The sequence below is a fragment of the Medicago sativa genome, chromosome 2, assembly GCF_051527215.1.
Source record: "Medicago sativa cultivar Bolivia chromosome 2, Bolivia_mono, whole genome shotgun sequence".
NCBI lineage: Eukaryota > Viridiplantae > Streptophyta > Magnoliopsida > Fabales > Fabaceae > Medicago > Medicago sativa.
Window position 1 is genome coordinate 3,256,060 of NC_140750.1, and position 24,776 is coordinate 3,280,835.

Here is a 24,776-nt window from a genome sequence, read left to right on the forward strand (position 1 = left end):
TCTCTTCTCTCTTTGTGTGTGACCAAACCAAAATTCTTGGTATTGGTCCACACAAGTGTTTCTCAAGAAAAGAAGAAAGATAAAATACTTTCTGGTGTGATTTTCTTCTCCAACAAGAAACATATAATAGACAGACACGGCACACGTGGACTGTGAGGAATGACCAGTTCTCATAGCTCTAATTTATAGGACAAGTTAAATGACCAGTTCTCAATGTATCATTACTCTTTAATTATTTTATCAAAATATAAATTTAATAGTTTGTTGAAGGTATTTTCAGTTCTATTGTTTTCTTGATAAATTTAACATAAAAGAATAACAACATGCCTGGTGGTGGACGTGCTGGTGGTGGTGGTGGACGTAGTGGTGAGTTCCTCCATATTTTCGTTGTGCATGAATAATTGAATTAATATGATTATGAATGTGATTGAAGTATACTCATTATTAATTTATTATAACTTGTGATTCAAATCAAGGCATGCATTCTTTGTATGTTTTAGGATTTGTCTGAACAATAAAATAGTATAGTGATTTCACTGAATAAATTAACAATGCGTTCATCTCTGATTTTATTTTCTAGTTATATAATGTTAATCAATTGTATTACTTATGTTATGTGTGTTTGTAGGAAGATCTGCTCGCGCAGCTCGACGTTCACGTCCTACTCCGGGTCCATATGGAGGTATGAATTAATGTGGTTATGATACATATCATTGTACAATAGATTAAACTTAATTAGTTTCAAAATAAGCTTCAAGAAATTAGGGATTTAAATTATAATTCTGCCTCCTAAGCTTGTATTAATGTATTGTCTTGGTGCAGCTCACAGTATTCCCCCTCATCGCGGGGATTCCAATGATAGAAACGGTGCTCCCCCTCCAGCTCCTCCTCAGAATTCCAATAGTGGATCTTTTTTTGGAACAATGGCTGAAGGTATGCGCGTGTCACGGTAGAAGGAAACTAGAATCCGAGAGGATTCATATTTCATAAGAGAAAGTTAGGGAAAGTAATATTCTTTCAATTAGTACTCTCTTGGCTAGTACTCTATTACACAGGACATGGCACGACAATACCATTTCCTATCTATAATCTATATGGAAGCTATCAATGTCAATTTTCATATACTTATGATTTTGTATTAAATTGAGTTTGTTTTCTTTCAATTTGTAGGAGTGGCTTTTGGGGCTGGAGCTTCTATGGTCGACAGGGCTGTGGATGCTGTGTTTGGTCCTCGAACTATTCGAAGTGAAAAAGTAGTTACTGGATCTCCCGCACCCGCACCCGCACCCAATGCTAAGAGTCTTAGCAGCGATGCATGCGATATTCACTCTAAGGCTTTCCAAGATGTATGTTTTTTTTTTCTTTTCATGTGATTTTATTATGTTGTTGAAAATAGTAACTTGTTCAAATTTTGCCATGCAATAGTGTTTTAGAGTCACTATAGCTGCTATTTGACAATATTTTACTAAATAGTTATAATAAAACAATAGCGATCTGTTCAAATTCCGTATGCTATAGCGCCGCTGTTTAACAAAATTAGGCTCTAGATAGTTCTACAAAATTGCTTTTGTACTTGCATTCTATGGCTCAAATTTGTTATTTTACATGTTAGATTGAGGAAATATTTCTTATCGTGACCCTATTCATTTGGTTTCAGTGCATTAACAACAATGAAAATGAGATTAGCAAGTGCCAGTTTTACAAGGACATGCTCGTAGAGTGCAGAAGGAAATTGAGCGCTTGAAACGTGGTATTGCTCTTGAGTTTGCATTTGATCCCCGAATTTGTCTCATGATTATAACTTCATTTATGGTTAAGTATTTCATTTCTTTTATAACTATTTCATTTAAATAATCTTTCTTAGTTCAGGAGGTGTGCTCAATATTAATAGTTTGGCATTGTAATTTCAAATTTCATCCAGAACAATTGTAAGATGATCATTAATGTCATCATTATCGATAATAATTTCTTCTTTCTCAATTTTTCGTTTTAAAAATCTGTGCAGGATGAAGCTCTCAATTATCGACATATTAATCCATTATTAATTTATTGTGCAGACTTTCGACACGACACAAACACTGTATGTCAATATCGATAATAATTTGAGAAAAATAATCATATACAATCACATGTTGGACATATACACATGTCGGACCGAACACGTCTTCGATTAGAAGTAGAGATAGAAATAGTGTTTAATTGACATGTCTGAATGAAGTTCGATATATATCAGTTTGTTTTATATTCAATACATAATAAAAAGAGATCAAATATAGTTAAAAAAAAGTAGACATTTTTTGTTCAAAAGTTAAAAAATGTTTTTTCACTGGTAACAAAAATACAACTTTAGTTCCCTTAAATAAAATACAGCTTTACTTCTTAGTATTTATGCACCTCTGTTAGTTGGTTTGAAAAAAAAAAAAAAAAGGTTAAACAAATTTTTTGTCCCTATACATTTTGGAAATTTCACCTTTTAGTCCTCTTTAAATAATTATGACTATATATCTCTGTGTTTTTTTAATTGATTTGCACATTTTATATTTATGTCATTTTAAACATGCACTTTATATTTAAAAAAAAAGTGTACCTTTGATTGAGCTTTAAGGCCAAGTCATTCAATTTATACTAGTGAAGAATGATCCAGGGAGAACGACAATATACCTTCTCTAGGATGATCTCGTGTCAGATCCCCTATATCTTGTGTAGATGGAAAATGGAACAATGAATTAGAAGGAAAGTTCTAGAAAGTGTGTAGATGCATGTCTTTGAAAAGATCCTTTAATAAATTGGGCCTTGGAGTTCTTGATCAATTGTGTCTTTTATCATGTCTGAATAATATTGTATGTAATGTATTAAATAGATATTTTTTACTAAAACTTTGGATAGAACTGTCAACATATAAAATGATGAGAGAGAATCTAGAGAGAGAAGGAGAGGGGGGAAAAGGGAAAAGTGGGGCAACTAAGGGATTTCAAACAGAGAGAGGGAAAACCAAGCTTCAGCACAACCAGCACAACCGTGACTTTGTCCATAAGCTTGACATGACTACCACATCTTTTTTTGTCTCCAACTTCCCGGACTCTTTAAATAGGGGAGACTTATGACAGATCTTTGCTAGGTTTGGGAATGTTGGAGAGGTCTTTATCCCTAAGAAAGTAGATAGATGGGGGAAAAGATTTGCATTTGTGAAGTTTAGAGATGTGGGTAATGCTGAGGAGTTGGAAGGAAGGATGCAGGAGGTGTGGTGTGGGGAGGAGGTGCTGAAGGTGAACCTGGCTAGGTTTGGAAGAGAGGAGGAGGCTAGGGTTCCGACGAAGGTTATGTTACGAGGAGAGAGTTCTAATGCGGCTAAGGTGAAGCAGGGGATCTCGTTTAAGGAGGTGTTAGCGAAAGAGGGGCGGAAGCAGACTTCGATGGTAGAGGCGGTAGCGACTCCGGTACCGGCGATAGTAGTGCAACCATCAGAAGAAATGGTACAGTTCTTGAGGAAAGGTTTTGTTGCTCACTTGCATTTTCCAACGGAGGTAAGTCGTATTCAAACCGATTTATTTATGGAAGGGTGGAGAGAGATAAAAGTGTTTGCTATGGGAGAAGGTATGGTGTTACTTCACTGTGATAGAGAAGGGGTGATAGAGAGAGCAAGAGAGGAGAAGAAGGAATGGTGGTCGAATCGCTTTCTAAAGATTCAAAAATGGCTGCCACACTTCATCGGTATTCAGAGAAGAACCTGGTTGAAGGTGTATGGGGTTCCACTACACATATGGGAGGAATCCACTTTTAAAATGATTGGGGGAAGGCTGGGTGAGTTCCTCGACTTTGATGTGGAGACGGCGGAGAGAAAACGGTTTGATGTAGCTAGGATCCTGATTTCCACCTCTAGATGGGGATTCATTGATGATTGGGTGAAGGTGGAGGTTATGGGGGCTCGGTACAATCTGTGGGTGGTGGAAGAGACCAATGGAAGTGCGGCGGAAGGGCTTGAGGAGGTGGAATTTTTGGGAGAAAAAAACCCTACCAGAAGTTCACGGTGGTCGACAATGGTCGGAGGAGGGGGATGGCGGCTCTGAACATTTTTCCGACGACAATACAGAGGGAGGTTCGGAGGAGCTGGAGGTAGAAGATGAAGGTGAAGAGGGGACCCGCACAGTACAGCCAGTTGCTTTGGTTGGCCTTGGGAAACAGGAAGCTAATTCTCAATTGGTGACTAGGTTCTCTGAGGAGCCTGTTGGATTGAGACAAGTTGAGGGAGGGATGCTTTTGGAACTGCAGATGGGGACAAGTGAGAAAGTTACAGAGGGAAAAGACGTTGGGTTGGCAGGGCCCGCAGCTGTGAGACAGCAACAGCTGTCGCAGGAAAAGAGGGGAGTTGAAGGAGGTGATGAGGCGCGTGGTGATGGGGATAGGCAGGGGCCGTGTTCTTCAAACGCTAGGGAGGGGGACCCACCTGGCTGTTCAAAAGGGCTTGGTGGGTTGGGCCTTAGGTGTTCAGATGTTACAGAATCTGCATAATCAAGTACATTGGGAGATAGGGGTGCTTTAAGTAAAATTGGTAGAAAGCATAAAAAATGCCCTTCAACTTTAGGAATGCCAAAATTTGTTCAGTGTAGCGAAAAGTTGAAGGAAGGGAAAGGTTGTAGGAAGGGTAGAGGAGGGGAGAATAAGAGAAAAGAAAAAATGATTGCTAGTATTGAAGAGGGGGATAGCGAGAGCGGAGGTGTTTTAGAAGTGGTTCTTCCTATTTGTCCACTAACTCCGGCGTCGGGTTTGAATTTCTTCATGGAAGAATTGGGTACTATGGTGTCGGATACCCCTTGTTCAAAAAGGGGGAAGCACGGTGCAAGGAAGTGGATGCGACTCGATTATTAGATTTGGAAAAAGAGGCGGGTATCACTTTCAATGTTATAGATGGGGAGGTGGTAAAGAGACTTGTGATGATGGATGAAGCGGATGAGGCAAATAAAGAGATTAGGGTGTGGAATATTGATGATCAATGATTGTGCTCTCTTTTAATGTTAGAGGCTTGGGGGGTGTGGTGAAGCGTAAGCGGGTAAGGGAGCTAGTGAGGGAGCAACATGTAGATTTTTTGGCGATTCAAGAAACTAAATTAGAGGTGATTACTGATAAACTTTGTTATTATTTATGGGGTGATAAAGATCGTGATTGGGAGTTTCTTCCCTCAATTGGTAATAGTGGTGGTATTCTTTCTATTTGGAGGAAATCGGTTTCGAAGCTTATTCATTCTTTTGTTGGAAATGGATTTGTTGGTGTGTGTGTGTGGATTGGGGGATTCATAATAAAAGATGTTTTATTATGAATGTCTATTCGAAATGTGATTTGTCGTCGAAGAAGGTTATGTGGGAGAGTATCGGGTTGGTGAGGCATGTGTGGGGGGAAGGAGCGTGGTGTTTGATTGGGGATTTTAATTCGGTTTGTGCTATAGAGGAGCGTAAGGGTATTAATGTCGGCCCGATGTCCGAACAAAGGTTAGAAATTAATTTATTTAATAACTTTGTTGATTTTGTGGATTGTGAAGATGTAAACCTATTGGGGCGAAAGTTTACGTGGTATCATTCTAATGGTGTTGCGATGAGTAGAATTGATAGAGCACTTATTACGGAGGATTGGAGGGATTTGTGGGGTAATGTGGTATTTTGGGCTCTTCCTAGAGATGTATCGGATCATTGTCCGGTGGTGTTAAAGGTGAAGTCTAATGATTGGGGTCCAAAACCTTTTCGTTTCAATAATTGTTGGCTTCGTAATAAACATTTGAAGAAGGTGGTGGAGGATGAGTGGGGTAGGGGGTGGTTCGAGGTTGGATGGGTTTTGTGTTGAAATCTAAATTGAAGGGTTTGAAAGCTACTCTTAAGGTGTGGAATAAAAGTGAGTATGGAGATGTAGATGCGAGGTTGGTGAAGTTGAAGGAAGACATTGTAGCTCTTGATATAAGAAGCGAGAGGGGTCTCTTATCGGGGGAAGAGGTGACAACAAGGAAACGGCTATTTGTTGAGTTTTGGAAATTAGCTAAGAGTAAGGAATCCTTGATTGCTCAAAGGTCAAGGTCCAAATGGTTGAAGGAAGGGGATACTAATTCTAAGTATTTCCATAGGTGTATAAGGGCTAGAACATCCCGTAATTCTATTAAGGCTCTCAAAGAGGAAGAAGTATGGTATCAAACTCCCGGGGATGTTAGAAAAGTGGTGGTGGATTATTTTAAGAGGCAAGTGGAGGGGGGGGGGGTGAATGGGAGCGGCCGACTTTGGAAGGGGTTCACTTTTATTCAATTGATGAACTAGGTAATAGGTCTTTGATAGCCCCTTTTGTGTTAGAGGAGATAGAGAAAATGGTGAAGGAAAGTGACGGAGATAAAAGTCCGGGTCCGGATGGCTTTAACTTTGCTTTTTTCAAACACTTTTGGTACCTTGTGAAAAATGAAATTAGGATATTTTTTGATCAATTTCATGGGAATGGGGCTTTACCAAGAGGCTTGTTATCGTATTTTGTGGCTTTAATTCCAAAGGTGAAGAACCCGACTTGTGTGAAGGAGTTTAGGCCAATTTCTCTTTTGGGAAGTCTTTACAAGTTGCTTTCCAAGGTGCTAGCGGCGCGTTTAGCAAAGGTGATGAATCCTATTATTTCCGCTTCGCAATCGACTTTTTTAAAGGGGAGACATTTGGTGGAAGGTTGATGAAGTAGTTTTGCATCAAACAAGATAAGTATTTGTATCGTCTCCACAGGGATTAGTGCAACATCACGGACAGTTTAACATCAATTATCATTCCAAGTATTAAGAGTACTTGTTTGTTTGAATTGAAATGTAACTAGCTAAACTAATTGCAAAAAGTAAAAGTTGAGATAAATAAGGATTGAAACTTGTTAGGAGTAGCGTTCCTTAACCAAGCGTCACACGTAACCTAATGATCCATACGAATTCTAGCTTTATAAACAACATTATCACAATCAATTCTAAACTATCCTTCGTGTCCAAAGTGATATAATTAACTCTAAGGTATCGTTTAAACATTCGTGTCCAAATCCCTTAAACGATAACAAAGTCGATCGAATAACCTAATCGACCGTGTCCAGCCTGATTAAATATCCGAAAGCATTTAACTCTTGATTATGGTGATTATCACAAGATTAACAAAGATGTCAAGTAAGTTAACCTAAGATATATTGCTACTCTAGCTCTAGATTCAAGAGTTTGTGTCCAAAGCATCTTGAATCTCATTGAAAGCATTAACACAAGAATAACAACAATATTGAATATAAATTGCTAGAACCATATTTTGCAAAATCAAAAGGATTACATGTTTAGCAAGATCAAGTACCTCTCATCCCAACAAAGAGTATTTAGCTACACATCATCATGGAAGCCTTGCAAGGATGGCTTGAAAAGGAAGGATTCATTCTCCTAGTGATGTCTCAACAAAGGAATAAGATCCAACTTCCAAAATCACTCTCACTCTATATGCTCTTGCCCTATTTCTCTCTATGATATTATCTATAAAAGCTTAGAGAAAACTACGAGAAAACTATGAGATATTCCTAAGACTAATATATCTTATCTCTCTAATGAACTTCTAATATATATGATATATCAAGCCCAAAATATCTAAAATAATATCTAACATAATATCTAACAAGAATAGCAAGTGGGCCACTTGAATTGAGCAAACCGCCTAACTCACGCTAATAGCACCAAAATCGCTAATAGCGAAATTTCTTTAAGCTCCAGATACGCCAATAGCGTATCTCTCTGGACTTTGACACTTCTTTGAACACGCTAATAGCGTAGAACACGCTATTAGCGCCATTTCTTCAAGCTTGCTGGACAGCTTTTACCATTTCGCACTTTTTCATGATAAATTGGTCTTTGATCAGTGTCTTGAGGCTAATTCCTGCACAAAAGGATAGAGTAATGATAAGTAAAGTGTAATAAGGCATTTAACGCTTATTTCTCGGCTTTTCCTTCAATAACTTGCAGAACAAGTAACAAAAAGTGCTTAAAATATAACATGAATTTAACACTTTTATGACACTCATCACTCTCCCCAACTTAACTCTTTGTTTGTCCTCAAACAAAGGATCGAAAATCAAACAAGTTAATGACAAGACACAAGTACAAAAGGCTTTGAAAATTCTTTCAGATGAATGATTTAAAAGTGAATGCGCGGGTAAGCTTAAGTTTCCAACTAATTTAGAATTCTACTACTAATATGAGATGAATCCTAAGTACAAAGTTCATATCAAATATTTCAAGACAATGATATATTTACTTACGAACCACACCTAACACACTTCTATGAAAGTAGATAAACAATTGAAATCAAATGAATGAGGATTATGAACACACATCCGGCAATCAAGTTAACATTCCAATCAAGTTATGTGTCCATCCAAATATCGTTTCAAAAGGCATAAAAACATGGATCAAAAGGTCTTTGAGGGTTATAACTTGGCTTGGCTACAAAAGAAATGTCATATGGGGGGCAATTGAAATCAAAAAGCCTATCAAAGAGGAACATTCCTTGTATCAACCATTAAAATTTACAACCTTCCCTACCAATTATTACAAACCCTTGGTGTTTAAATGAGATACACTTTGATCTTGACAACTTATTCTATTTTTGGATTTTTCTTTCTTTTTCTCTTTTTCTATTTTTCTTTTCATGTACACATTGTTTTCTTTTCTTTTTGTATTTACAACAACATGTTGTCTTGATCAAAGATAAAATTACACCATTATACTTGACATAAGATTTACATCTACCTTCTCTCCCCAACTTGAATCAACAAATACCCTATTTGAATGTTCCTCTACTCTAAGGCAAAAGGGACAAATAAACAATGAAATTTTAGGGTTCAACAATTAAAAACATATCAGAGTCCTAAAGTGCGTCAAGAATGAACTGAATTTTGAAAAATTTAAAGGCAACTTCATCAAGCATTGTGCTTATGAATTGACAGTTCATAATTGATGACTCCGATTCATTTGGCTCAAGTGGGTTAGCAAATACTCGCTCTTCTCACAAGGTAGGCTATTTGTGGTCAAGTAAGTTTCACTCATAAACAAAAATGTGCCTTGATCACTTCCATGCCTTCACACAATTTAAAACAATTATTGGATTTAACATAAAACAACCGAGTTAAACAATAAATTCCGGTCTCCTTGCATATGTACAAACATTTGAGGTTTCCTCACTTTAGGATAGTACTACGTGGTTCACAAACAAATAAATTATTGTAAAGAACTAAATGAAATGAAATTTGCACAAAGTACTCGTTCCATATTCGAGTAAAAACCTAGAAAAACTGGAAACTTGTACCTTGGCTTTGCGCTTTAATCACAACTATGAATTGTTATCAATCATCTGAGATTTGAAATTAAGCAAGAGTGATACGCAAGAACTTCCACAATTTTTTAAATTAAAACCAAATAAAGTACTTAAAAATTGCTAACACATTATTTTAACAGTAAAAGAACTTACCAAGTTGGGTTGCCTCCCAACAAGCGCTTGTTTAACGTCGTTAGCTCGACGCCTTTTTCGTTAGGGTGGCCAAAATGAGACGGACAATATATCATCCTTTGTATTCCTTCTTTTCGGGAGGAATTCCATGAACTTTAGATACAGATGATGTGGAGTACATGTCCTCCTTAACTTTGATTTGAACAAGGCGCAAATTTCATCAATGACCCGGTCAATTTTAGCCTTGCTCACTTTCTTCCCCTTTTGTTCAAATGTTTCTTCCTTGCTAAGTAACCGTTCCTTTTTCTCTACCACCTCTATCACTTCTCCATTATCAACAGTTTTAGCCTTTTCAGAATCTGACCGTTCTTGAGGAAGTTCTATTTCAAGTGGTGTCTCTATTTCTTTCATTATATCTTCCTCAAGTTCAACAACACCTTCTCCAACAATCTCTCCGTCATGAGTGGATTGAATGTTGGCTTTGTTATCCATGATTTGAGCTTGAATCATCCCCAACTGAATTGATAAATTCCTCAATCTTTGGTTGGTATTTTGCATGTTTATCATGGATTGTTGCATGAAGATGTTCAAAGTATTTTCCACATTGGTCATTCGTTCCTCTTCATAAGGATATTGTTGATACTGTTGATATGGTTCATACTCGGGTGGAGTATAGAAGTTGCTATAACCATGATCAGCCATGATTTTGTCTAGGTGATGATCCTGAAACGGAAATAACGAACAAGAAACTTTTCTTTGTTTATCAAAGAGGGGTTAGTACAAATAACTATAAAGTAAAGACAAATATTTACGGATTATGTACGAATACTTAAAACGATAAATCAATCGTACTATCTATGATATCTAAACACCAATCCCCGGCAACGGCGCCATTTTGATGAAGTAGTTTTGCATCAAACAAGATAAGTATTTGTATCGTCTCCACAGGGATTAGTGCAACATCACGGACAGTTTAACATCAATTATCATTCCAAGTATTAAGAGTACTTGTTTGTTTGAATTGAAATGTAACTAGCTAAACTAATTGCAAAAAGTAAAAGTTGAGATAAATAAGGATTGAAACTTGTTAGGAGTAGCGTTCCTTAACCAAGCGTCACACGTAACCTAATGATCCATACGAAATCTAGCTTTATAAACAACATTATCACAATCAATTCTAAACTATCCTTCGTGTCCAAAGTGATATAATTAACTTTAAGGTATCGTTTAAACATTCGTGTCCAAATCCCTTAAACGATAACAAAGTCGATCGAATAACCTAATCGACCGTGTCCAGCCTGATTAAATATCTGAAAGCATTTAACTCTTGATTATGGTGATTATCATAAGATTAAGAAAGATGTTAAGTAAGTTAACATAAGATATATTGCTACTCTAGCTCTAGATTCAAGAGTTTGTGTCCAAAGCATCTTGAATCTCATTGAAAGCATTAACACAAGAATAACAACAATATTGAATATAAATTGCTAGAACCATATTTTGCAAAATCAAAAGGATTACATGTTTAGCAAGATCAAGTACCTCTCATCCCAACAAAGAGTATTTAGCTACACATCATCATGGAAGCCTTGCAAGGATGGCTTGAAAAGGAAGGATTAATTCTCCTAGTGATGTCTCAACAAAGGAATAAGATCCAACTTCCAAAATCACTCTCACTCTATATGCTCTTGCCCTATTTCTCTCTATGATATTATCTATAAAAGCTTAGAGAAAACTAAGAGAAAACTATGAGATATTCCTAAGACTAATATATCTTATCTCTCTAATGAACTTCTAATATATATAATATATCAAGCCCAAAATATCTAAAATAATATCTAACATAATATCTAACATAATATCTAAATAATATCTAACAAGAATAGCAAGTGGGCCACTTGAATTGAGCAAACCGCCTAACTCACGCTAATAGCGCCAAAATCGCTAATAGCGAAATTTCTTTAAGCTCCAGATACGCCAATAGCGTATCTCTCTGGACTTTGACACTTCTTTGAACACGCTAATAGCGTAGAACACGCTATTAGCGCCATTTCTTCAAGCTTGCTGGACAGCTTTTACCATTTCGCACTTTTTCATGATAAATTGGTCTTTGATCAGTGTCTTGAGGCTAATTCCTGCACAAAAGGATAGAGTAATGATAAGTAAAGCGTAATAAGACATTTAACGCTTATTTCTCGGCTTTTTCTTCAATAACTTGCAGAACAAGTAACAAAAAGTGCTTAAAATATAACATGAATTTAACACTTTTATGACACTCATCAAAGGTGTTTTAATTGTTAATGAAGTGGTGGATATAGCAAAAAGAAAGAAAAAGGAGTGTTTAATTTTGAAAGTGGATTTCGAAAAAGCTTATGACTCGGTCGATTGGGGTTTTTTGGAGTATATGTTGGTACGGTGTGGTTTTTGTGAAAAATGGAGGGAATGGATGAAGGCGTGTGTGTTTGGTGGGAGTATGTCCATTCTTGTTAATGGGAGTCCAATGGAGGAGATTAATATTAAAAGGGGTTTGAAACAAGGTGATCCGTTAGCTCCGTTTCTTTTTCTTCTTCTGGCAGAAGGGTTTAGCGGGTTGATGAGGAATGCGGTGGATCGTAATATGTTTATAGGTTTTGAAGTTAAAAGGGGTGGAATAACACTCTCGCATCTTCAATATGCGGATGATACTCTTTGTATTGGGGAAGCTAGTGTGGAGAATCTTTGGACTTTGAAGGCAATTTTGAGGGGCTTTGAAATGGTTTCCGGGCTTAAGGTGAATTTCCACAAGAGTTGTTTAATTGGTGTAAATGTGCCTCCGGATTTTATGAATATGGCTTGCTCCTTCTTAAAGTGTCGACAAGGATCGGTGCCTTTTATGTATTTGGGTCTTCCGGTGGGGGCAAATCCTAGAAGGGTGGCGACTTGGGAACCTTTGGTGGAACAGTTGAGGCAAAGACTTTTCTCTTGGGGTAATAGATAAATTAGTTTGGGAGGACGCATTGTCCTTCTAAACTCGGTACTTAATTCGGTTCCTATCTTTTACCTCTCTTTGATGAAAATGCCGGCTAAAGTGGTGAAGTTGATTGTGTCTCTTCAAAGAAACTTTCTTTAGGGAGGACAGACGGGGACAAGGAGGCTTTGTTGGGTGAAGTGGAGGAAGGTTTGCCAACCAAGGTCCAAAGGTGGGTTGGGAGTGAAGGATATTAGGTTAGTAAATGTTAGCTTACTAGCGAAGTGGAGATGGAAACTTCTTGAAGATAATGGATCCTTATGGAAGAAGGTGCTTCAAGACAAATATGGTTAAAAGGTAGCGACATTAGGGGTTTCAAGTGAAGTTTTTTGGCCTAGTGTTGCATCCAATTGGTGGAAGGATTTGATGAGGTTGGAGGATGGAGGAGGGGAAAGTTGGTTTGTTTCGAATGTTTCGCGTAAATTGGGAGATGGTATGCACACAAGTTTTTGGAATGATAAATGGAAATCCGAAGGGGCCCTTCGTAATCTTTATCCAAGACTCTTTGAGTTGTCAACCCAAAAGGATATTATGGTGGGAGATTTGTGGAATAGAAGAGATAAAGGTAGGAATTGGGAGTTAACTTGGCGGAGAGCACTTTTTGAATGGGAAAGAGTTACTCTCCAAAATTTGATTGGTTCGTTGGAAGGAGTGATAATGGGTGAGGGCTCGGATGTGTGGAGGTGGCACCCCGGTGAGGATGGTGTGTTTACGGTGAAATCGTGTTATATTTTGTTAGAAGGTTTGATGTTGGTAGTGTTATACCCTAATTTTGGACCTAAAAATACTTATTCAATTCTTCTTTTCTTGCATTATAAGTCATTTGAACCGTCTCTGATCAATTACATCTTTCTCTGCATTCTATTTCAATGTTGTTTGCAAAATCCACATAGAAGGGTATTTTAGTCATTTCCTATGTCAAATTTTCTTTCAATCTTAAAAATTTGTTTGAGTCCCTTCAAGTAGTTTGAATAAGTCCTCATTTCAATTCTATGTCAAAACCCATTTCAAAAATTGCATTTGAAGTCATTTTGAGTCAGTCTTGCCCCTAGGGGCATTTTAGTCTTTTCAAATGTCAAAACTCTGTTCAAATCTTAAAAATTTGTCTCTGAGTCTTTCAAATTGGTTTAAATAAACTTTTGTTTCAATTCCCTGTTAAAAATCCATTTTTTAATTTGCATCTGAGTCATTTTTAGTCGTTTTAGCCCCAGGGGCATTTTGGTCATTTCACGCGAAATTTCGACAGAGAGAGGTTACTTTAAAGTACCTCATTTAGGTAGTTGGTTCATTTTAGTCCGTTTTGTCAGTTTTAATCGTTTCGTTTTACGTTTAGTCAAATTACCAATTTTTAGTCCAATTTTATTTTAGTTTTTTTTAAGTCCTCAAGAGTTCCAAAAATTGCATTCAAGTCCTCTTTTCTAATTTCAAGTTTTATTCTTTAAGTTTTTTTGGTCTATTTCGAATTTCTTTTTTTAGTCCTCTTAAGTTTTATTTGCAGTTTAGTCCTTTAGTGTCTTTGCAGTATGGTCCTTTATTTTGCAGAAAAGTCCCAAAGTCTTAAAAATTGCAGATTGGTCCCCAAGAGTTTCAAAATTGCACAAAGGTCCTCAAGGCCAATTTCCAGCCAAGTAAGAGTTAGTTACGGTCCAGTACAGGTGTCCAAGGCTCATTGGATCAGAATCTACAAGCTGGCCTATAAATACCAGCCAACTCATCACATGTGTCAGAATATGCCATTCACTCAGTGCCAAATCATCAAAAACAGATTCACACTTTCTCTCTCCGTTCTGTTACGATCAAAAACACAGAAATTCCAAGAACACAAGAACAATCACCAAACCCTAATTCTCCAGAATCACAAATGGAGCAAAATTGAAGAAGTTCTTCACCGTTCTCAGTGACTCGAAGACGAGTCTTCATCATCGAACGGAATTCCTCTGCAATTCAAGCACCAATCCTCCACCAGAGGCGGGGATTCGTACGATCACAGAGAGTTTGGGAGAGAAGAAGAAGGAACAAAGAAGATTCAAATCAGAGAAGAAGAAGAGGAAGTTCATTGATTCAGTTCGCAACAACAAATCACTCACCAGAAGCTCAGAGGAAATTCACGAAGATCCTCTTCGTATTCTCGCTTGAATCTCCAGGTAAACTCTCAAAACCTTCTCGTTTTTTGTTTCGAATCATCATCGAAGGTGTATAAGCATAAATAAACGGTGAATCGAAGCAGAAATTCCAGAAAGATTCGAAAAAGATTGAAACCGAAACCCTAGAAATGTAGTCTGTGAAGATTCACCGTTTATTTCGCAAATTCAAGCACATAATCCTAATCAGTGAGAAAAATAGTGTAGATTAGGGTTTCAGTTCAAGAAGTTTCGAAAATTTTTGAAAACCTGAAGAACCGTAGGATTCAAACCTAGATCTGCTTTCATCAAAGCCTTGTTTCAAAAAGTCAGTATCAGAATCATAAAGAGGAGGCCAGGATGAGCATAACGGCGTAATTTGTTTTAGAAAAAGCCTCAGGTACGGCGGCACCACCGGCGAGCCACCGTACCTGCACCATTTTGCTCGTCGGAGAAGACGACGAAACTCTAGAGAGAAGTGAGAGCTTCTCACACTAGACCTGAGAGAAGAGAGAGAAAGAGAAGTGGGAAATGGCCTTGAACCGGCCTCTTGAGCTTTTAAAGGAGTGTGAACCAGACCGGTTTACCTGAACCAGTCTGGTTCACCCCTGAACCATGTGTTAGCCACCGTCTGATCTAGGTTAGGTTGATCTGGATCAATCCAACGCCCCTGGTGCGTTTGGATGATCCAAGATCCATCCACCTTTGGGCCTGGGCCTGTTGTTCTGCGCAGACCACACTTCCTTGCTTTTTTCTTGCTATTTCCTACGCTGTATTTCGTATTTGCACCCCTGGCATGTTTAAAATGTTTTAGAAAATTTTAGAAATTTTTTCAGAGCTTCCTTAATATTCTTGTGACGTTTTTGTGCTGGTTTTATGCTGAAAAATTTGATAAAAAAATATTGAGATAATTTCTAGTGTTATTTCTTGAATTTCATGTTAAAAATTGGTGAAAATTAGCCTAATTTTGTCTCTAATTCTTGATGTATACTTGTGATTCATGATATGTGATTTGGTGAAGAGTTTACCTCAGTTTGAATGTTTTTTACTGGTCATGTGCATACATTGTTTGCTTGCTTGCTTTGCAAGTAATGTTGGTGAATAAATAGTGTAAATAGGTCTAAATTCACATCAAAATGTAAGGCTTACTAACTCTCTTGAATTCTTATTTTTTAACCTGGATTTCATGTCTTGGAAATGTGTTGAACCATGAGAATTATGAGTCATAGTCAAGCCTTGCCTTGGTGATAAATTTTAGATCTATTATACATTATTCTTGCTTATTTTACATCTTTCTTTTTTCTTTTTGGTTATGATAGCTTTACTTACCTATATCTCTATTCTCTATGCCTTATATTACTAACAATTTCCTCTATTGTATTTCATACATCATGAGCATCTCATCTTCCATCTCACATCTTCATCCTATTTTTTTTTTTTTTGCACTTTAAGTTTCACCAAAAATTAGAATGTAAAGACTTAGGGATTTTGTAATATTTTCCTTTATGCAATTTAAATTTCTTGCAAGACCATAGAATGTATCTAGGGTATGATGTAAAGGACAATGGACTCTAATAATGTACACCGACACAAGCACCGACACATGCACACACCTCACTTTAGGTATGTAGCTAGAATATGCATGTTTAGATGTATGTTTAGGATTGTATGCTTTAGATGTATGCCTAGGATTTACACTTAGAAAAAAATCATTTTTCAAAAAACTTGAACAAACTTCACTCAAACCATTTTCAAAATAAACCTTGGGATCAAAATCCCATTGAATTTTCCTTTTCTTTTCTTAAATAAAAACTTAATGAATTTTAATCATACTTAGACCATATTTTGCAAATGACTAAATTTCACCTCACTTTTTTCTAATCTCATGCCTTTAAGGCCTCTCAATCTCCATTCTTCAAACTCCAATTTTCAAACCTAAAATCAACCAACAAAAACAAAAATATTTTTGGAAGAGAACTACGATGGATTTGATCCCTTAAGCGGGTACGTAGGCAAGGAACAAAATTCCTTCAATTCAAATAAAATAAAAATTCAAACACATTCTTCTCCCTCCAATTCTTCACTTAGAAACTCTTAGGCTTAAAGAAACACTTTCAAATAGCATTTAAAAATGAAGCGCGCGCGTAGAAATTAAAGACGGTTCCTATAGGATACTATAGTCGTTATGGGTGCCTAACACCTTCCCGTAGCGAAAACAACTCCCGGACCTCGATTCTCAAGGGTTTTGCTTACTTTTTCCCTTCCCAAGAAAAAATAAGATATCACCGGTTTAAAAGGTTCAAACGTAATCAATGTTTGACACCCGAAAACCAAGATAAAACAGGTAGAAGGGGACTTGAATGGTCTCGAGAAGATGGTGTTCGCCTATCTTTGGAAGTCAAGGGCACCGACGAAAGTATTGGCTTTTGTTTGGGCTACGCTTCTTAACCGGATACCAACTAGAACGAGTTTGGTTGATAGAGGGGTGTTAGATGAAGATAGTTCTAGAAGTTGTGTTGTTTGTGGATTGGGGGACGAAATGGTGGTACATCTCTTCTTGCATTGTGAGAAGGTGCAAAGGGTTTGGAAGAAGTTAATGTGTTGGCTCAATTGTAATTTTATCATTCCTAATAATCTATTGGTACACTTGGAATGTTGGTCGAAAGAGGTGACAATCAAAAAACTTAGACATGGTTTTTGGTTAATTTGGCACGTGACTTTGTGGGTGATTTGGAATGTGAGGAATGATATTGTTTTTTTTATTGTTTTTAACAATGGGACTTTTGAGGTTGATGAGGTGGTGGAGAATATCAAAGTTCTCTCTTGGTCGTGGAGCTTGCATAGGCTTAAGTTTGGTCCGAGCTTGTTTTATGAATGGTGTTGGAATCCCCGCGAATGTCTTATTAGATAGTTAGGGGAGGGCCCATACTGTTGGTGTGAGTTTTTTGGAGGTTTTGGCTTCTGTCAATATTGGTCTTTGAAAATTGCTGTTCACACATTCCATATGGCTGGGACACACATGTAAAATACGCTTTTGCCCCCTCGGCAGTTAACTGCCGAGGAATTCAAAATGCGGCTGCAGTTAACTGTCGAGGAATTCCTCGGTAGTTAACTGCCGAGGATTATGTTTCGTCAGATGAAACAGGAAACCTGCTCCCCCTACACACTATTTTCATCAACTTCCATACCATTTCATCCAATCCCCCCAAATCCAATAATATTTTTTTCATCAAATCTTCATCCAAATGATTCAAGCATCAAGAATAGGAGCTATCAACACACTCTAGACGTAAAAAAACAGGTATTGAGCATTTTAATCGATTTATTTTTTGGTTATTGTATGGGTATCTACGTCAGTCACGTAGAACTCTGGCATGGGGAATCTCGGTAGTGTACTGCCGAGGAAAACCTCGGTACCTTACTACCGAGGAAAACCTCGGTAGTTAACTACCGAGGAACACTTAGGGAAAAAATTTGGTGCGAAAAAATGGCAGCTACTGCCATTTTTTCAAAAAAATTTTTTCTTTGTTTTTTTTGTTTTAGTTCATTATGGCATTGATGTTTATGCATTAGTTAGTTGTTAATTCATATTTATGTGTTGTTTAATTATAGTAATGACCGAGAACGCGGAAGATGTTTCGGAAGAGACAAAACGTAATTTTGTCCAAATTTCCGGAGATGTCAAGCCGCCTAAGGTTGAAGTCAAACCAAACATTGAACAAGCTTCTAAATATGTTAGCCCCGGTGTCGTCCCACTTCAAGCCCACGAAGTGGACACGGCTAGGTTTTTTTCTGACGACATTAAGTTTCAAGATAGAGAAGAATTGCTTGGGTGGGTACGGTGTCAAGCAAATAAGGCGGGATTTACAATTGTTACACAAAGATCAAGCTTGATCCATCCAATATTGGGCCTAGTGTGTGAAAGGAGTGGAGCTCACAAAGTGCCTAAAAAAAAACCAAAGCATGCGACAACGGGCTCAAGAAAATGCGGGTGCTTGTTCATGATTAGTGGATATCAAAGTACGCAAACAAAGGAATGGGGATTGAACATTCTTAATGGAGTTCACAACCATGCGATGGAGCCGGCTTTAGAAGGACACATTCTTGTCGGTAGATTAAAGGAGGATGACAAGAAGATTGTACATGACTTGACCAAGAGCAAGATGCTTCCAAGAAATATTTTGATACACTTGAAGAACAAAAGACCACATTGCATGACAAATGTGAAGCAAGTGTACAATGAACGTCAAAAAATATGGAAGGCAAATAGAGGTGACAAGAAGCCGTTGCAATATCTAATCTCGAAGTTGGAGGAGCACAACTATACTTATTACTCAAGAACACATGGTGAAAGTAATACAATCGAAGATATCTTTTGGGCTCATCCAACATCCGTTAAGTTGTTTAACAATTTTCCAACGGTTTTGGTTATGGAGTCCACCTACAAAACCAACTTGTATAAGATGCCAATGTTTGAGGTAGTTGGGGTAACTTCGACCGATTTGACATATTCGGTTGGGTTTGGATTCTTGATGCATGAGAAAGAGGAAAACTTTGTTTGGGTTTTAAAAATGTTGCGTAAACTTCTTACTTCAAAGATGAATATGCCTAAGGTGATTGTTACCGACAGAGATGGGTCTTTGATGAAAGCGGTTGGAATTGTTTTCCCGGAAAGTTATGGTATGAATTGTTACTTTCATGTGCAAGCAAATGTTAAACAAAGGTGCGTCTTAGATTGTAAATATCCTATGGGAAAAAAGGATGGGAAAGAGGTGAGTAATCGCGATGTTGTCAAGAAGATCATGAGGGCATGGAAAGATATGGTTGAATCGTCCACTCAAGAGTTATATGCAAATGCATTAGTGGAGTTCCAAGATGCTTGTAGTGATTTCCCACCTTTCCTAGCCTATGCCATGACCACCTTGAATGAAGTGAAGGAGAAAATAGTGAGGGTATGGACAGACCGTGTGTTGCATCTTGGTTGTAGATCCACCAATAGGGTAGAATCGGCTCATGCTTTGGTGAAGAAATATTTGGACAATAGTGTGGGTGATTTGGGTACTTGTTGGGAGAAAATACATAACATGTTGTTGCTTCAACACACTGCGATACAAACAGCCTTTGGTCAGAGCGTTACCGTGTTGGAACATAGATTCAAAGATGTCACTTTGTACTCCGGCTTAGGTGGTCATGTGTCTAGATATGCTTTGGACAACATTGCTATGGAAGAGTCACGTTGTAGGGAAACGTTGTGCATGAACAAGGAAATCTGTGGTTGTGTTCAAAGGACATCTTATGGCTTACCATGTGCATGCGAAATTGCAACTAAACTCCTTGAAGAAAAGCCAATTTTATTGGATGAGATACACCACCATTGGCAAAGGTTACACATGGGAGAAGAAAGTAATGAACTTGGTTTTTCGGTGGATGATGAGTTGAAGGGTATTGTAGAACGTCTCAAGAAACTTCCTTTCCAAATGAAGCTTGAAGTCAAGGAGGCTTTGCGGCAATTGGCATTTCCTGAAACCACCATGATGTCTCCACCACCACAAAAAGCAACAACCAAGGGAGCCAAGAAAAAAGTGGACATTGCGAGGTCTAAAGGAAGAATTACATCCACTAGCCGGATCCCTTCTTCTTGGGAGGTTGTTGATTCCCAAAATCCGGATAGTCAACCGTCACCATCACCAACAACATCATCATATAAAAGGAAAAAAGGTGTTCGTCTTGGTAAAGCACCAATTTCCCCACTTCCACCACCTTCTCGGTATCCAAAGCCTAAGGTTATCCCGGTTATGAGGCCTATTGATTATATGCCACGCTTCATGCTTCCATTTATTGAAAAAGTGGTGGATGTTATTGGCGATGGACATTGTGGATTCCGGGCTATAACCGAGTTCATGGGCTTAACCGAACAAAATCATCTCATGATTCGTACACATCTTATTCAAGAATTAAAAGATCATAGAGATGATTATGTTGAAGTATTTGCGGGTGAGGATCGTTATAACTACATTTTAAATGGCTTACATCCTCCCGCAAATACAAAAAGTTGTGCACATCTTGTTGATAAGTGGTTGACTTTTCCGGACATGGGGCACATTGTTGCCAATTATTACAAAAGGTGTGTGGTTGTGTTGACAAATCTTGAACTTGGTAACTCGGAATCTTTTTTTCCACTAAGAGGGCCACCACCGCCGGGTAAGCAAAAAACTTCCATCATGTGCCTTGGGGTAATTCCTAATCACTTTGTGCTTATTTACTTGAGGAATGGTTGTCCACTACCTCCATCATCTACGGAGTGGCACAATCACAAGAAACAAGATGCGGTGACTTGGGAAGATGAGTATTTGGATCAACATGAGTTGTTCCGAAAGCTCATGGCTATTGAAAGTGGAAACAAACCGCCGAAACCACAAAAGGAATCAAACAAAGTGGCGCCTATTTTGTTGGACACTCCCGAAAAACCAAAGCAACAATTTGAAGTTATTGCGGAAGATGAGGAAGATTTTATGTCACTTGATCTTCTCCAATCACTTGGCAATTAACTAGGGATTTTTTTGTCGGTGTTAGTCCTTTTTTTTGGTAGAAATTACACCGACGTATATTTTGGGGTCAAAATTGTAATGCCAATTTTTTGTGGCCAATATATAAGTAACATTATGTAAATGATATTGATATATATGATAATATGACTTTTATTGACTTGAAACTAGTGCAATACTTATTTATAGCTTATTAATGTTTACGCATTTGATTTATTCGTTATTACATTCCATTTAATTTTGTTCTAATCTATGATTATTTTGTTAAAGCTTTTGTCAAGTGAAACATGTCAGAGGTTGCAAGAATTGAAGGTCGTGTTAGGTATTGCGCGTTTAAAAAGACGGTTAAGGTTATGATAACACCGACGGACTCTATTGATGATTTGAAGACACAACTTAACACTTATTTTGAGCATCTTGGTGAAAATCAATATACACGTCACTTGTCTGCTCTAATGCCAATGATAGACCTAGGAGAAGATAGAGATGAATTCGCATGGAAAACGGCAAGCTATATGCCTTGGCTTATTAAAGACGATAGCGACGTCGGATTTATGTTTAGGAATATGGTGGAAAATAATGTATTATATATATATGTTCGTTCCATATGCAATTGTAATGAATGTAAGTAGGGATTTAATTTAATGATGTGTAATGATGTGTAATGACTTGTAATGTGTTGTTTGATTATGGACACTATGTTCCGTTTTGATGAATTTCAAACTTTTGTGTGGTTTGAACCAAATGTCGGTTTGATTTAATTATGGACATATGTAAAAGATATTGTATTTTTCTTGTTTATGACCGAGTTTCATTGTTGTATAATTTGAATTGCATATGGAAATGCTCTGGTAAAATTACAGGTAAAAACTGGCCGAAAAATGGCTTGGAAATGCTTAGCATTAATGCAGAACCTGCTGTCTGCATAAATGCTTTCCTCGGCAGTTAACTACCGAGGAATTCCTCGGCAGTTAACTGCAGCCGGATTTCAAATTCCTCGGCAGTTAACTGCCGAGGGGGCAAAAGCGTATTTTACATGTGTGTCCCAACCTTCTCTAATGTGTGAACAACAATTTTCTTGGTCTTTTAGGTGTAAGCTAAGAGACCTTTGTTTTTAGTGCAGATGTTTTTCCTTCTGTTGGCTCTCGCTATATCTAGTTTGGCCTGTTAGGAGGTTTTTTTTTCTGCATGCTCTGTTCCTATGCATATGCGCTGGGAATTTGTCAGGTTCCGGTTGTTAGAGCATCTCCAATGGGGGGTCCTTACTTAACAAGGACCACTCCCCGTTAAGGACCCTCCATTGGAGGAAGAAAAATTGAGTCCCCGTTAAGGAACATGCAACTATATAAGGACCATATCTCTCCTGAGTAACTAACGGGTCCCACGTTTAAAAAAGTAATAAAATGTGTACTACTTGGTCCCACTTGCATAAAGAAGTAATAAAATGTGTACTACTTGGTCCCACTTGCATAAAGAAGTAACAAAATGTGTACTACTTGGTCCCACTTGTAAAAATGAGTAATAGATAAATTATTTTTGTTTAATATGTAAAGATAGTGGGACATATTTAAATACTTTTCATTGGAGTCCTTATTAGTGTATTGCCATTGGAGTCATTGAGTCCTTAATAGGTACTTTTATTAAAAAATTATAAATAAGTAATGTGTCACGTGGGGTCTATTTAAGGAGTCCTTGTTAGGGAACTACCATTGTGGATGCTCTAAAGCAATTCCTTTCCTTTTGGAATTGTTACTTTTAATATTATTTGCCGTTCAAAAAAAAAAAGAAGATATTTTTTACTAAAAATATCGCTTTTATTTTCGTTTATAAGTAGAAATAAACGATGTATTGTTTAAAATTTGTTTTTGCAAGTATTATACAATAATAAAATTTGGTAATATATGCTGTCACATAACATAATACAACACTTGAATTCATTTACAGGGATAACATTGGATTCATTTTTACAATATTTTTTTGTTTTTAATAGAAATAAAAAGAGAAAATGGCTAAAGTAAACAAGCCCTGAGAAACAAATTTCCACCACTATTTTTTGTTTTTTTTAAGAAAATGAATACTGAAAATGGCTTAACTTGGAGGAATGGGAATCTGGTGGGATTTTTTCATATGATAGACACAGCATTTCTATAAATATTTTAAACTATAAATTTTACAGTTTCTTCAAGTTTTTTCAATTCTATTGTTTTCTTGACACATCACAAAAGATTAACAACATGCGACTTAGTCGTTCCTGTGGTGCTGGTGAGTTCCTCAATTATTTTCATGTTGTGTATGAATAATTGAATATGATTATGAATGTGAATGAAATATACCAACTATTACAGCTTATGATTCAAATCAATGCATGCATTTTTTTTACTATAGCAGAACAATAGTGATTTGTTCAAACTGCGTTACACTATGTAGGAAAAACATTACATAAGGTGATCCTTTTCATTTGATTGCAGTGCATCAACAGCAATATTGTAAATGAGATCAGCAAGTGCCAGATTTACATGAAGGAATTGGAGCCACATTGAATGAATAAAACGTAGTTCATTTGCTTTGCCTAATGGACAATACCATTTATTTTGAGAAAAGGGAGAGGATCTCAACCGAATTTGTCTCGTGATTATACCTTCATTTATGGTCAAGTATTTCATTTATTTTATAAGTATTTCACTTAAATAATTTTTGCTGGTTCATGAGGTGTTAGCTCGTTGAAAAAAGTTTGGTTTCTAAAAAAAAAAAAAGTTTGAAACTGAAAATCGCATTTAGGTATTTCAAACTTTTTTTTTCTATTTATTTATAATTTTGGTTTTGGTACTAATTTGACTAGAGTAAGATATATTTAAGGCAGCTTGAGCCAAGGTATTTCAAACTCTTTTTTTTTATTTATTTATTTACAATACATGAATTCATAATTTGCTTAAAGAAAACTAAATTCCTTTTCCTTTAATCCATAAGTATTGTTTAATTAGATCCATATCTTTTATTTATTTTTGAAATAAGATCCATATCTTTTATTAGGATCATGGTAAATACCGGTCCTTATTATAAGAAGAAAAATTAAAAAACATCAAAACTAATATACTCATTACTTAGTGTAACATTTTGAATATTTTTACAAATATGCCCTCATAAAAAATTGTGAAACATTGAATACACCCACTAATATTAAAAAGACAAACATTAAATAAAGGGTAGAAAAGTCTTTTAAGCATTAAATACACTTTAAAAGTTGTGATATTTTCTTATAAATAAAACCAATTTTTTTTAAAAAATATCTTATATATAGGACCGAAGGGAGTATAATCTATCTTTATTTTTATTAGAAATGCTAACAAGTGTCATTGGACACTATTTAAGAGTCTTGAACCATAAGTGTTTATGATAATTTGTGCAATTTTTTTAAGCAAAAAAAAAAAGGGAATGCAGAGGGGTCTCCTACTGCAGAACCCTAATCATATATAAAAAGAACGAAATACAAAGAGTGAGGGGGGACAAAACCAAAACCCTCAACAAAATTAAAAGCAAAAACAGAAAAAGAAAAAACAAAGAGGAAAAAAAAATGAGATAAGAGACCCAGCTAAATAGCTAGCGAGGCGAATGGCTAGAAGTGTCCACCTTGAAACCT

The 24,776-nt window shown here is 36.9% G+C and overlaps 1 protein-coding gene across 2 annotated transcripts; it reads left to right on the forward strand.

The window, feature by feature from the left end:
• The first annotated feature begins 214 nt into the window (after positions 1–214).
• Positions 215–23,813, forward strand: LOC146943659 (uncharacterized). 2 transcript variants are annotated; one of them, XM_085741935.1, is made up of 6 exons: positions 215–366; positions 629–682; positions 823–933; positions 1,171–1,346; positions 1,658–1,750; positions 23,608–23,813. In XM_085741935.1, the coding sequence occupies exons 1-5, from the start codon at positions 324–326 to the stop codon at positions 1,742–1,744; spliced, it is 471 nt and encodes a 156-aa protein (XP_085598061.1). In that variant the 5' UTR covers positions 215–323; the 3' UTR covers positions 1,745–1,750; positions 23,608–23,813. The 2 variants fall into 2 exon arrangements, with proteins under 2 accessions (XP_085598061.1, XP_085598060.1); XM_085741934.1 differs by lacking the exon at positions 23,608–23,813 and having other exon boundaries at positions 1,658–1,965.
• Positions 23,814–24,776: the final 963 nt, after the last annotated feature.